The sequence below is a fragment of the Rhinolophus sinicus genome, chromosome 5 (genome assembly GCF_057876585.1).
Source record: "Rhinolophus sinicus isolate RSI-liver-muscle chromosome 5, RSI-T2T, whole genome shotgun sequence".
In the NCBI taxonomy this organism is placed as follows: Eukaryota; Metazoa; Chordata; class Mammalia; order Chiroptera; family Rhinolophidae; genus Rhinolophus; species Rhinolophus sinicus.
This window is the reverse complement of record NC_142505.1, coordinates 103,966,346-103,979,818: the sequence shown is the minus strand read 5'-3', so window position 1 is coordinate 103,979,818 and position 13,473 is coordinate 103,966,346. Positions and strand designations below refer to the sequence as shown.

The 13,473-nt window shown below is 46.5% G+C and overlaps 1 protein-coding gene across 1 annotated transcript in view; it reads right to left on the bottom strand.

Annotated features, from left to right (window-relative positions):
* Positions 1-13,473, bottom strand: part of DOCK2 (dedicator of cytokinesis 2) — a 362,510-nt gene that overhangs the window by 64,200 nt on the left and 284,837 nt on the right. Inside the window, exon 30 of the mRNA XM_019741000.3 lies at positions 9,308-9,386. Coding sequence (XP_019596559.3) covers positions 9,308-9,386 — 79 coding nt within the window. The remainder of the gene's footprint in view (positions 1-9,307; positions 9,387-13,473) is intronic.

Below are 13,473 nucleotides of genomic sequence, written 5' to 3'. Positions count from 1 at the left end.
CCAGCTGAGTGCCCCAGTGAGCTGGTGCCTCAGCCTCAGTTTTGGAGGGTGGTGAGGGAGGAATGTTTCAGGGGGTGACCCCCTGAATGCACCCAACAGCTCAGAGAACCAGCCAGCAACCCATTCTGGCTTAGAATATTTTGCCCCTTCGTTCAATGTTTTCAAAATGTGGCCCCAGGCTAGCAGCATCACCTGGGAAATTGTTAGGTGTACAATTTCTTGGGCCCCACCCCAGACCCACTGACTCAGGCCCCAGAAATCTGCATGTTTACAAGCACTCGGGGTGATTCTAATACTCATTTGAGTGCTAGAAACACTGAGGGCTCAGCTTGGACGTAGACTTATCATAATTTTAACATTCACAAGATCTGCTGGTGCTAAATGCAAGGACTAATAGAAGCCACTCCACCGGCTTGCGGTGAAACAGACAGCAAAGGGGTCAGTACATGGCCAGTGCTCCAAAGGCTTTCCCACAGTGACAGTGATATTGATACAGGCTACAGAACCCGAGAGATGGAGACCCGAACCAAGGCCTTGCTGAGCCTCAGTGAGCCCGTTTGCAAAAGGGGTACCCTCTCCCCACTGCAGAGGGCTGATGGCGTGGGATGATGTGTGTAAAGGCATGAATCTCAGTAAGAGCTCAGAAGCACTTGGTAACCTTACTGTTCTTTTCATTATTCTAATGGTTCTTTTGATACTAAAGCAAATAGTACAAGCTGGCTCCTTGGGGGCTCGAGGGCAATTATTACAAGATGCCAAGACCCTGCAAGGAGCAGAGGGCGATGGCTTTGCTGGACAAAGCCCAACCCTGTCAATACTGCAGAGCAAGAGGAGGGGTACATCTGGCTAGAGAAATCACCCACAATTGAGACGCTTCTCCTTAATTCAGAGATGTTCATTGGACGTACCAGATGGCCAAGAGGAAGTAAAAGGCAGCTATCCTTGGTCACCGCAAAACTGTTGCCTGGGGTATTACTTTTAAATGGGCATGGGGTCCCAGTTTCAGAAGCAAGACCCCCATTTTTACCATGGGCCAGCGCTTTCCCATGCCTCCCTCCTTTCAGCTCTCAAAAGTGGGTAGCTATTTATTAGTTCCATTTCACAGATGAGGAGACTGAGGCATAGCTGGGATTTGAACCCAGGCCTTCTGATTAACGTTCAGGGCTCTTTCCACGTGACAGTCAGTCTTTGGCTGAGGATGCATTAAGACATTTATTGAACATCGTCTATGTGCCAGGTGTTGTCATCACGTTGGGGTTAGGGCAGTGGTCACACAGGTCATGCTGCTCATCTTCTATAGAGGGAATATACTTTCCTTTACTTGAAACCTTATCTGTCAGCGTCGAGAAGACCAAGCTGTTCCCGGGGTGCAGTGAGGCAACCTCCCGGCTTGTGGCCCCTATAAAGTCAACTCACCACACAGAAACCAAAAGGACCTTTTAAAACCAGTTGGACCCTATCACTCCCTTCCCCAAAGACCTGCAAATGCTCCCATAACCCCTGGAATCAGATCCCAAGCCCTTTGTTTCCGCAGTAACCTCTCGCTTATCCAAACACACAGTGCAGGTCGGGTCTCCCGGGGCCACTCAGACTGACTTTCCTCCTGGCACCCCCATAACTTGCAGGTTTTGAAAGTGTGCTGCTTTGGTCTGCTTAAGCCCAGAGCTCCCACCTCCTCTTATTTAAGACCAAGATATGGAACAAAAAGCCAGGAAAAGGGAACACCTGGTCACAGGACATGGAAAGGGCTATTTTTAAGGTGAGGAATTTCTAGTGTTAGGGAATTTCACCAAAATAATCAGTATACAGTAGGAATTAGATATATATGGCAAAGTAAGGTGAATTGCTGTTACTTTTGAGACTAAGTCCAGAAACATCCCCCAACATGTCTGAGAACACACAGACATGTCAGATCTAGTCGAGCCTCTTGCTCTTCTCTCTTCTGCCTGACTTCGTCTTTCAAAAACGTTTCGTCTCTCACCCCATTCCTGACTTTCTTTTTCAAATTGAAGTATAATTCACATATCGTCACATTTCACCGTTTAAAGTGTATCATTTGATGGTTTTTAGTATATTCACAAGGTAGTACAACTATCACCACTATCTAATTTTAGAACATTTTCATCACCCCCCAAAAAACCTTCTACCCATCAGAGGTCACGTCCCATTCTCCCTCCCCCAGGCCCTGGCAATCACAAATCACACATCTCTGTGGATGTGCCTGTTCTGACATTTCATAGAAGTGGACTCATCAAATACACGGCCTTTCGTGTCTGGCTCCTTTCCCTAAGCATCATGTTTTCAAGGTTCATCCATGGTGTCACATGTATCAGTGCTTCACTGCTTTTTATCGCCAAATCCTAGTCTACCGTATGGATAGACCACACTGTGTTTGTCTGTTCATCTATTGATGGATATTTGGATTGTTTCCACCTCTTGGCCATTGTAACTCACGTTGCTATGAGCAGCTACACATAACTTTTCGCGTGGACGTATGTTTTCAGTTTCTTGGGTATATACTTAAGCGTGGGTCTGATTTCCTTTTGGCTTTCCTCCTTGAAGATCCTTGTGGGCCAGAGTTCCAGTGCGTCCTTTCCTTAGTGATGAGAAGTGGTGCCCATGCGCACCTCACCCCCAGCCCCGGCCATGGGACTCTGTGGGGCGATGGTTGGTACCGAGGGGAGGGTGTGGGCTGTCGCTCAGCGGCTTTGTGCAGCGTCTGAGATGTGAGCAGTGGCCACAGCTCGATGCCGCTGGGCACGCACTCCGAGGGCCTCTGCCCTTCCCTCTCGCGTGACTCTTGCTCCTCCAGAATCAGGTCTGAGTGCACCGACCCGGGTTTTCAGGCCTCATTCGCTTTCCAGTGTGTTCACCCTCGACACCCTGCCTGTTCCGGAGGGCTGGTCTGCTCAGACGGCACACGTACAACGCGAGCGTCCTGGCCTCTTTGGCTCTGCTCAGAGGTCCTCACACCTGCAGCGTCTGAGTCCTAGTCTTTCATCAGAGCCTATTCAAGACCCAGTTCCTCAGGAAGCCTTCCCAGATGGCCGTGCCCAGTCCCTTGTGAATGGAGTAGCCCTTAGTATGCGCGACCACAGATCGGGGCCACTCCTCTGCACCCGGCCTTGGGCTCCGCTCACTTCCCACGACAGCGCCCTCCAGCGGCGAAGAGCACAAGTGTCAGCGTCTCCCAGAACAGGTTGTGGATACCGGTTCTAGCTCCTACTAGCTGGGCTGTCTTTGGTTAGTGACCTTTCTGAGCCTCGTTTTCCTTACCTGTACAATGAGAAAAATCATGGTGACTCCCGGAAAGGATTGTTCTACGTGCTGCATGAAACGATATGCACATGAAGGCGTCCGCCACAGGCCTGGCACATGCCAAACACTCAGGAGAGGTGGTGTGGCAGTGGCGTTGCTTGAAGAGTATGGGTATGCCCTGTCTTTTCCAACTGTGAGCTCCACAAGTGCCAAGGTTCTTGTCTTCCATGTATTTGGATCTCTCATGCCATTATCACCACAATGGCTTGACTAGGAGCTGGGCTCCAGATAATATTTATTGATCACCATATTGTTAGAAAAATTCTCCAGTTGTTTCAAGAGGTCTCAGATTTTTCTTTCCTTCCTGCCCCAAGCTCCCTGGTGGCATTTCTCCTAAGTGCCCAGCTCAGCTGGCTCAAAAAAGTCAGAGGGACTTTTGCAAAACACATGGCTCCCTTTTCCGTGGCGAAGAGGTGAAGTGGTTTTTGACCGGGAATTTCATATTTTGAAATCATAGGACAATAGAAGATTAGAGCTGGAATAAATTTAAGGGTTATCTGATCCAACTCCCTTATTTCATAGATGTAAACAGTGAAATCCAGTCAAAGCCATATTGCTAGTGGGTGTAACCAGAATTTAGTTATTTCCAAGTAGCACTTAAAAAATTATAAAAGTAATACACACATGATAAAAAAAAATTAATTGGTAGAAAAGATTAAATAATAAAAGTTATTTTCTATCCAATCTTGGACCCTCATCTAATTTCCCAGAAGAAAATCTTACCAATTTCCTGGATATCCTTCCAAAAATGTTTTATGTATAAACAAATATATGTATAGACATCTTTTTAAATAATCTGCTGTACTTTGCTACTTTTTCTCATCAATCTATGTTGTAGATGTTTCCATATTAGCATATACAGATCTGCTGCGTTCTCTTTTATTGCTACATGGCATTCTGCTATAAAGATGTACTTTCATTTTAACCAATTCCCTATTTGTAGGTATTTAGCTTGACTCCAGCTTTTTTCTCTTTAGCATCAGTGCTGTAATCGACATCCTTGTTTATACAACTTTATGCATGAGATGACAATGTAGTATATACATTTCTAGAGTTGCAATTGTGAAGATGCAGAGTCTATGCAGATTTTGTTGTTCTTTATTATCTTTGTTGTTTGTTTTCATAGATACTGTTGTGTTCCCTTCCAGGATTCCAATCCAGTCACCAGTTCCATTATCACAGGCAAGTTACCCTATGTCTTGGAGTGGCAGTTTCCTCATCTGGAAAGTGAGGCTAATGGTATCTAAAGGGGGTAGTTACAAGGACTAAATGAGGAAGTCTCTATCTGGTAAACTCCTACTCAGTCTTGTGATCTCAGTTCAAAAATCACTTCCTGGGAAGCCTTCCTAACTTACTAAGATTCAAGTAGATCCACCCATTATTAACCCTCATTACACCCTGTTCACAGCATTTAGGACATATTTTAATGAGAACTAACTTATTTTCTGTCTCCTCTACTGGATGCAAGTAAGCACCATGCAGGCAAGAATCTCATCTTTTATTCACTCTTGTATAACTAGTGTCTAGCATTGTGTCTCAGGAAATATTTGTTGAATGAGTTCATTCATGAGTCCCACACTCTACAGGCATTGTTAAGTCCTTCTGAGAAACTCTGAGATTTGTATTATTATTCCTCCCATTTTAGAGATCAGGAAATTGAGGCCCAGAGAGGTTAACTAACTTGCTCAGGGTCACACAGCTAAAGAATGGTGAAGCTGGCGTCTGAATCCAAGTTAATCTCATTCCAGAACTTGTATTCTTTATTCACTCTGTTCTTCTGCTAAAATCACTTTTCTTTTCCTTTCTCAGTTTCCTTTAACTTTCGTGTTGGTTAAGGTTTTCACTGGTTCATCTGATGTTTTACGGTCTTTACAGTAGAAAGATCAAGGATTTTTGATCCTACAAGATTCTTTCTCAATGGCCTGGAATCATTATTTACTCCAGATTCCAACTGAAAAGAAAAAAGCACCCAGCCCTGGGTGTTGCTGAAATGCAATCAGTGTGCCCTCCTCTGAGTGACAAAGGCACAGCCCCCATAACCACTCGGGGATAGATGCTGTTGATTCTGGAAGTTTCCACTTATGGACTCAGCTTAGGGACATTAGGCCAGAGGTTGTCTGGGGCCCTCAAGCTGAAGCAGGGAGGGCCAAAGAAGCCTTTCCCAAGCCTGTGACCGACCATCTGTCTGCGGGGGGGGGGGGGGGGGGGGGGGGAGGCGTCCCACAGTGAGCCTCCCTGCAGGCAGTCCTGTGGACTCCTCAAGGCTTCCGTGAGTGGTCCTTTCTTTCCGCACCTTCTTTTTTTTTTTTTTTTTTTTAACCATTACTGGTTACATTTCCTATTACAAAGACCAAGCCTGCCCTCACTCATCCACTAAGGGCTGGGACTATCCTGGAAGCTTTTCATTTCACACGGTCTCCAGCACAGGTTAAGAAATGACCCCATGACCCCATAGTGGTCTGGTGCCCAGAACCAGATCCAGAAATGCCTCCAGGCCAAGGCTGGAATGATCAATCTCAGAGGCAATCAGAGCTTCCCAAGTAGAGAGAACGACCTTAGCAGCAATCACAGCTGCCTAAGGCAGAAACAATTTTCCTGGAGCCAAAGAGCACATCCGAGGTATAACCACTGAATCCTGGGCCAATCAGAGTTTCCAACAGGGAGAGTCTAATCTGACAGCCAATCATTGTAAAGCTCTCTATCCCAGGGCCAGCAAGAGCTAACAAGGGCAGCAGTGCTTCTGGAGCTAAATAGAGCTGTCTCCTAGATTTGAAAGGCACAGTACGGAAGAGTGGAAAGAGATTGGGCTTTGCAGATAAGCCTGAATCCCAGCAGCCCCAATGAGTAGATGACTTTTAACAGGAAAGTCAACCACTTTCCTGAAGCTCAGTTTATTCACCAGTAAAATGGGTATATCCCAACCTAACAGGGTTAGGATAAGAATCAAAATGTCCTAAGTAGATGCCTAAGAAAGGTTAATCACTTTCTTCAAAAGCCTGGCTGCTAGAAGATGGATTTCAACAGCCCGATTTACTATCAAGACTACCTGGTCATTGAGGGCAGGGCTGTGTTCTGCTGTGCTTCTGAATCCCTCAAAGCACATTGCAATAGCCTGGACTCATGAAAATTACTCTTAAACAAAAATCCTTGCCGAGTTGAATTCCAAATCCTCTCTTGGTCTTCCCTGACCACGCAAATGGAGGTGCGTGCCAGGGCCCCGCATCCTGAATAGGGCCGGGAAATGCAAATTAGTTTAGCCCCAAGCAGGAAACATCATTTTTGTAATTTCCAGGTCTTGTCCCCTACAGAGTGACAGCACAGAGCTTCTTGCTTTCTGCCCTGTGAATGAGTCATAAAGCCACAGTTCCAGAAAGGACATTAGGGATAATGCCATCGCACCTGCCCTTCCTCTGGACAGTGGCTGCCGCCCTGCTCACTGATGGATGCTGTTCCTGCCGACATTAAATGCATAATTAATGAAACCGTAAGAAGAAAACAAGGCGTGTTCCAGGCAGGGTACAGAGAACAAATCCATTCTCGCTTGGGGTGAGGAGAACACGGGGTGAGGAGAACACAGATAAGGTTGAAAAATGATCCTGTTCTTGAGCGCTTTTCAATAAATATCTATGGAAGTCTCATTAGAAAAAGGGACATTTCATTTTGTGATGTTGGCTACTTTCCTGGGTTTACAAAATCTTGTGGGTATGACAGCCCTCGGCAATGTGGTGGGGACCAGAAAGATGCCTCCCTACTTCCTGTTTACCAGGGACTGACATATGAGCTCCTAGACCTGACACATTTACGACCGTCTTCATCATCAAAATGGTAACAATTAGTATAATTACGATGAACTAATATTAAATAGCTACTATGTTCCTGGCACTGTTCCAAGAACATTATGTAAATTAATTCACTTAATCCTCTCAACAATCTAATGAGATTGCTACTATTAGTGTCATAATTTGATATCGAAGAAATTGAGGCACAGGGAGGTCAAGTAATTTGCCTAAAGTCACACAGCTCATAAGCTTGAACACTCCATGTATGAAACGCCCACTTCTCTGGCATCTCTCAGATGCAGATTTGCTTTCAGGAAAATAGGCTAAAACCTAAAAGAATGGCCTGAAGGACTGAAGCTAAACTTCTTTTGGAAAGTACCCCTTCAGACCACGGGGGCAGAGGGAGAGCCAGAGTCAGGAAATCAGGTCCCAGGCTTTCATTGCCACTGCCCACAGAAAGAGAGGAACAAACTACTCAGCAGTTTTATGGCCCAAACACTGCCTTGCCACTGGCCCCTAGGTGTGTTGTTCCCAGCTGCCCCTCCAAAGAGCAATGGCTTCCTCAGCTTCCCTGAACGTCCTCGGAACCAGAGCCTGTGGGCATCTGGGCCGCGTTGGAAGGGGATCAAACACTTCTACCGATTCAAACAGGCAACGTGACATGTTTCGTTTCCACGTCAAAGATTTATAACCCAGGCCCTGCCAGGCAGTGAACCCATGGTGGAGTGAAACTCCGTATGTGGACAGGGCATCTGCGGGCTTTGTGCCAGCCACCACTGTGCTTTAGTTCCAGCTCTGCACTGACACGCTGTGTGACTTCAGGCCATCTACTAATCGCCTTGGAGTCTTAGTTCCTACATCTTTCCAGCAGGAAGCTAATAGTAACAGTCACTGTAAGGCCTGAGAAAGGAATGCCCACAAAATGCTTCTCATGGGATGAACACACATCGGCCATCAAGAAATGGCAGCTACTCTTTTATCTTCATTATCGTTATAGTTCAATTGCCTGATTTAAATGCAAGGGAGTGGGCGAGAATCTTATTCAAAGATAATGTGTATTAAATACTTATAGGCGAGTGCTCTCCAGCAGAGTGGATCTTGGAGGGCTTAGCCCAGGCAACCCCTTCCCAAGGAGGCCTACTGTGTGCCCTGCACAGAGCAGAGTCTGTAAGACACTCTTGGCACTCAGGAAGCTTACGTTCTACTGAAGGAAAGAGAGAAAATGTGCATGTCGGCCAATAAGATAACATTTAGTGCTTTAAAGAGACTACAGCAGGCTAAGTGGTGATACGTAATGACCGTGAGGTTGGTGGGGGGCCCTCAGATAGGAGTCAGGCAGGGGAGGCCTCTCTGAGGAAGGAGTATTTGCAAGGAAACTGGTGGGACCTTACAGAATTCCTCCAGCCAGCACCTTGGCACATTCCAGTTCTGGAAAACCTTACGAAGCATAAAGGGGACATGTGAGCATTTTACAGATGAGTCCACTGAGGCCTGGATGCAGGGCAGGCCGCCCCCAAGGTGCTCAGCTAGACAGAGGCGAAGGCCCCAGCAGGGCCTGAAGCCCAGGTGAGCTGGCAGAAACCACCATCGCCCCAGTTCATTCCCTAAGCTCACACTGCAAGAGATCCTGGGGATCAAGGACTTCCGCAGAGGGTGCTCCCCTTTGGGGGGCCTTCTCTCACAATTCCAGCCAGACGTAGCAGTCTGGACTTTTCCACAGGGCTTTGGAGAGTTGGTTTTTCTTGCCGGGGTCTTGAGCAGAAGCATCATCCTGTTTGCCCCAGGGAAATGCTTTGAGGACACATATCTCACAGAGGCCCCATGTCTGGTCTGAGCACTAAAAGTGACTTCTGGAGGTTATCAGGAAGTCACAGAGATGTACATGAGAGCTATGTTTTTCAGCGTCTACGAGTGGCTTCCTAGACGCCAGTGAATAAAGTAAGAAAATGTCATCCATTTTTAAAAGGTGGCACCCCCTCTGCAAGTCTGCTCTTTAGCACAAGATTCATTATGCAGTCACATTTGCATATGCTGCTCAGTTAATGACTAGTCAAGGGCCGGTTCCAAACCCTGACTACTTCCTTCCCTGCCCACACCCCTGTGTGGAAGCCCCCAGAGACCCGGGCATATCTGTGTGTGCTTTGAGGTTTGCCTGATGGAGAATCAGCCCTGCCAGGGCACCCGAGCCCCCAACAGGGCTTCCTACTCACCTGGAACTCAAAGTTCGTGTGTTCCAGAAACTTCTGGTTCATGATTTCTGCAAACTTGTTGATAGCTCTCAGGAAGACTCTGGAAGAGGGGAGAAGATCACCGGACCACGTGAGCATGCTGCCTCAGACATCCCTCCCCTCCCACATGCCCCAGACCAAGAGCCTTCAGGGAGGGTCCCAAACACTCAAGGGACAGGTCAGCTGACCACATTGTAACACCTGCTCATACCGCAGACATGGGGCCATGTTCACCTTGCAAGATTCAAGGACCATCTGTTTGACTTTCTTTGGAAAATGTATACGATTTTGTTTAAACAATTACTTGCTTAGGGCAGAAAATTCATGCCATCCATAAAGATAGAGAAACTGCCCCTCCCTAAACAAATAAACAAAAAGCACACCACCAAATCCTACCATCTAGAGACCACCATCATTGACATTTTGAAGAACCTAATTTCAAAGGTCTCCCTAGACTATATGCACAAACGATATGTTACAGATACCATTTTGATAAATGGGGTTAAACAATAAATGCTGCTTCACAGTCTGTTTTTGTACTCAGCAATAGCGTCTGTGTTCCTTTCATGCCAGTGAACTCAGATATATCATCCCTTTTACACTGGAAAGCATTCCATTGTTTGGATGCATAACAGTTTATTTAATGAGACTTTTATTGATGGACCTTTCTGTTGTCCCACAGCCATTTTGTTATAAGCAGTGATCACTCTTCTCTGTGTACCATGCACCTCCTACAAGCATCTCTTCTCCAGTCTTCTCCCCGAAATGGTAATACCGATCAAATGTTATGCACATTTAACATTCTGGCGCCTGTTGTCAAATTGTGTTTCTTCTTAAATGTCTTCCCGTCCATCTTTTCCTCTCCTTCCTCTGGCCAAGTCCTACTGACTAATCTTGCAGTCTCCTGTCGGTCGCGCCGCCAACCTCAAGAGCCCCTGGCCTTACAGGACAGGTCCAAACATGTCAATCACCCACGTGATCGGCTCCCTGCTATTCACAGGCGAAGCCCAGACTCTGTCTTTTCACAGTCAGTGCCCTGCATGATTGGACCCCAATCTTCTTCTCCAGACTCGTTTCTCACTATTTTCCTGTGCTTCTGGTTGTTTTCGGAGTACATGGCCCTGCTCTTCCTTTGTTGAATACCCCTCTCCTTCCAATCTCTTTTAGGGCAGGGTGTGCTGTATCTTTGTGTTCCCCAAAGGCTATTCATTGCAACTTCCTTTCCCAGCATTCGTAATGCTGTAGGATGATTGATTTGTCTGACTCAGTAATGTGTCTCCTGCACTAGATTGTACTTTCCTTGAAATCAGAGGCTCCCGCCGTGATCTCATCTATTCTCCAATCTACATGCCTTTGACTCCCAAGTGTATATGTCTTCATCCCGGGCCTCTCCCTGAGCTCTAGCTTACATTCCGGCTCTCTGCTCTATAGCGTCACTTGGATGACTAACAGGCATCTCAATCAATACATGTCAAAACTCAACTCTCCTTACCTGCCCTTTCTGTCGCCTCCCCATCCAACTAAGGCCAATTCCATTCTTCTAATTGTTAGAGGGGGTGGGGGGAAATTTGGTAGCATCTTGGACTTTTCTTTCTCCCACATCCTACGCCTGGCCTGTCAGCAAATCCTCTTAACATGACTTTAAAAACATGTCCAGAATTCGCTACTTCTCATGGTCCCACTACCTGAACTAAGCCACCATCATTCTCTCCTGGATGTTTGCAGTCACTTCCCAACTGTGGCCAAATCTCCATTGTGTGTGTAAAACCTTCGAGGGCAGTGGCCAGCTCGTACCTGTAATTTTGCCTATAATTTTTGATGAACATGGCCAATTAGCAATTTCTCTATTGAGTGGCTGACCCAGGCAAAATGCCTGTTTGGCCTACCTGAGACCCAACAGGAAGCCAGCCAGTAAAGGAAGTGTTTAGTTAAAGGTTATTGCTGTGGGTAAGAACTGGGACTCCATTCTGCTGAAGAACCTCTGAGAGACTGTACAGAACACACCTGCACATCCGATGTGTCCCCTCCCAGGGGGAGGAAGCTGGGCTATTTACCCATGAATGCCAGCCCCTCACTGGTTAGAAGTTGCTCTTACATGGACAATAAGTCCCTTTTAGCACTTCTGGCCTGCCCTGCAGGTGGCTGAGTGCTCTCCTGCAGCCAGAGAAAGCCCAGGGAATGAAATAAGTAGGACGCTCTCGGGACGCATGGGAAATGTCCACGAAAGCAGCAAGTATTTTGAGTGGGCCAAGAGCGTAGGTAAGGCTTCTATGGCACCTGCAATATCTGACATTACTCGTAAGGAACTCTGGGCTACTTGTTCCTTAAACACTTAAATGTTGAACAAAGATGGCATGCATCCTGGTATTGGGGTCACAAGATTCGTACACACACACACACAATTGGATGTGATTTCTGGCTTGGCCACTTCCCCTCTGTGTGGGTTGGGGACGTGTTAATATCACCTTTGACGTCTCAGTTTCCTTGCTTGTTGAAACAGCAGCAATGTAACCCCTTTCCTAGGGTCACTGCAGCATGTAATGGTGAATACACGGTAAGCCCTGAGCACAGCGCTTGATACATGGGGATAATAGTAACGTGGCAGCTAGGGCCACTTTGGGCTGCTTCGTTTTTCTTCCAAAGGCAGGGACTGACAGCAAAATGAACAGTCAGAGGACAGGGAGCAGCCAGCCACCCGTTCTGAAGCAGGCAGGGCCATGTGCAGACAGGAAATAAAAGACCCACAAAAATCTGCCACCCTGTCAGGCTGCCAGAAAGTGAGATTTCTCTGGTTCTGCTCTTCTGTCATGTGCTACTATACTTTTGAAGAAACATGTGTATCTTTTTCCTTGAAGATCTGTATCTGATTCCCAGATGGAAATGCATCGCGTGGCTGTCATATTATGTATAAACATTTTGGACTCTCTAATATGATACCAGCATGAGGAATTTTGTAATTCTCAGCAGCAACAAACCTGTCAGTAGTTTCAACAACAGTCATTGTTTTGATTGTTGGCCCAAACTTGTCTCCAGCTCTCAAAGGCCAGTGCGACTACCAGAAATTGGTCAGCCCCCAGCGCTGATGGTGGAAATTGGTGGCAGATAGGGGCTGGGGGACAGTAAATCAAGTTTCCTCTCTCTCTCTCTCTCTCTCTCTCTCTCTCTCGCTCTCGCTCTCGCTCTCGCTCTCTCTCTCGCTCTCTCTCTGGATTCTTCTGCAGCCAGCCTCTGGGAATCAGAACATCACTTAAGTGTGGTTTCCCATGTTTGGGTTTAACAAAGTAGGTCTTTTGTCTTCTCCTTTTTCTTCTTTAAAAAAACAAGTCGTACTTAAAGTCTAGCACTAATATGATGAAGAGGGTTAAGAATGAAAACACATTCAACTCTTGCTGCTACTTTCAACAATGAACTTGAACTGCTGACAACAAAATTCATCATCACATCTCAACCCAAACTCCCTGCTTCTCATCTGTGAAGCGTACGTAGCAGGCTCTATAAGGTCGATCACAATCACAGCCCCAGCGACCGGGAGCGAGCCAGGCTCCATGCTTAGTACTTTGCATGGATTCCTTCTTTTTTCCTTTTTTAAATTCTCACACTAATTCCTGAGTTAGATATTGTTTCCATTTTAGAGATGTGAGTAAGCTTCCCAAAAACCCAGCCAGTACATGTGGAACTGGGATTTAAAGAAAGGTATGCTAGCTTTAGAACGTCAGTATTTAAGCACCACGCTGCTCTGTCCATAAGGAAATCTCTGTAATTCTGTTCAACACAAGTTGTGATCTCACTTTATTAATAACAGCAATGACAGAAGATTCCTAATTATCATTCCTATACCCTGTGCTACATGCTCTGCAGACATTATTTAATTCCACAAACGGAGGTAGGTGCTATTACTACATCCACTTAACAGAAGAGGAAACTGAGCACTGGAAAGATCAAATAATTTCCCCACATTCACACAGCTAAAAAGCAGCAGAGTCAGACCCAATCTCAGGTTCCTCTTTCTCTGAAGCCTTTGCAATGAACCAGAAAGACATACGGGCTCCCTGGAGGCCAGCTTGCACGTGTGCCCGCGATGCACAGAGCCTTTTCACACTATCCCTACTGCCTGCTGCCCTGCCCACAGCTATTGGGTGTGTGCAGGG